Raw genomic sequence first — 1358 nt, 5'->3', positions numbered from 1 at the left:
TGGGAAGGAACCTACGGGCACAGCAAGTGATGCAGGCCCGATGTGTGGGTCATTTAAACACGCAAAATGCCCTTACAGTGAATATAGTTAGTTTTTTTTTTTTTTTTTTTTTTTTTTTTGGAGACAGCCTCACTCTGTCGCCCAGGCTGGAGTACAGTGGAGCCATCTGGGGCAAGCTCTGCCTCCCGGGCTCAAGAGCTCCTCCCACTTCAGCCTCCAGAAAAGCTCAGACCACAGGACCACAGGACCATACCACCACACCTGGCTAATTTTTTGGTAGAGGCGAGGTTTCGCTATGTTGCCCAGGCTGGTCTCGAACTCCTGGCCTCAAGCGATGCTCCCATCTCAGCTTCACAAAGTATAGTTCTCTAATTTTACACAGTAGAGGCCAAGTTGACACTGGCTGGGAGAAGACATAGGTCTTCGGAAAATACCAGAACTACTGAACGATACCAGCCCTTCCACAGCCTACAGGACCCCAAACAATTCACACCCGAGAAGCCTCTGAGAGAAGTGGGTGCCCTGCAGTGCCAGCCTGAACAGACAGTGCCCAGGCCGACCACACACAGCCACAGGGCAGGCTGCCCCCTGCAGCAGCGCAGGCCTCAGGACCAAGCAGCCTGGCTATGAACGCACCTGGGCTGGGGGAGTCTGTGCTGAACTCCGGGTGGGGCTCGCCCAGCTGCGCAGTCTTGGTCTGCTCCTCCAGCACCTGGTCTATGACGTCCAGTCCTGAAGCCAGGTCATGGGGGGTCAGGTCAAAGGACGCTGATTCTTCACACATCTTCTCCTGGAGTCCGAGCACACCCAGATCACCACAGAGCAGGATAGGATCGGGAGCCCAAATCACCGGGATCACCACAGAGCAGGATAGGATCAGGGGCCCGAATCACACGGATCACCACAGAGCAAGACAGGATCAGGGGCCCAAATCACTGGGATCACCACCGAGCAGGATAGGATCAGGAGCCTGAATCACCGGGATCACCACAGAGCAGGATAGGATCAGGAGCCTGAATCACCCAGATCACCACAGAGCAGGATAGGATTGGGGGCCCGAATCACCCGGATCACCACAGAGCAGGACAGGATCAGGAGCCCGAATCACACGGATCACCACAGAGCAGGACAGGATCAGGGGCCCGAATCACCCGGATCACCACAGAGCAGGATAGGATCAGGGGCCCGAATCACTGGGATCACCACCGAGCAAGACAGGATCAGGAGCCTGAATCACCGGGATCACCACAGAGCAGGACAGGATCGGGAGCCCAAATCACCCGGATCACCACAGAGTGGGAGAGGATTGGGGGCCCGAATCACCGGGATCACCACAGAGCAGGACAGGATCGGGAGCC

General features: G+C 56.6%; 1 protein-coding gene across 1 annotated transcript in view; it reads right to left on the bottom strand.

The window, feature by feature from the left end:
• RTEL1 (regulator of telomere elongation helicase 1) overlaps positions 1–1358 on the bottom strand; it is a 49256-nt gene that overhangs the window by 33858 nt on the left and 14040 nt on the right. The window contains exon 10 of the mRNA XM_011992438.1: positions 637–790. Within this exon, the coding sequence (XP_011847828.1) occupies positions 637–790 (154 nt within the window). The remainder of the gene's footprint in view (positions 1–636; positions 791–1358) is intronic.

The sequence above is a fragment of the Mandrillus leucophaeus genome, unplaced genomic scaffold (genome assembly GCF_000951045.1).
Source record: "Mandrillus leucophaeus isolate KB7577 unplaced genomic scaffold, Mleu.le_1.0 Scaffold41, whole genome shotgun sequence".
Taxonomy (NCBI): domain Eukaryota; kingdom Metazoa; phylum Chordata; class Mammalia; order Primates; family Cercopithecidae; genus Mandrillus; species Mandrillus leucophaeus.
Note: the sequence above shows the minus strand (reverse complement) of the source record. Positions and strands in the feature narration are given on the sequence as shown.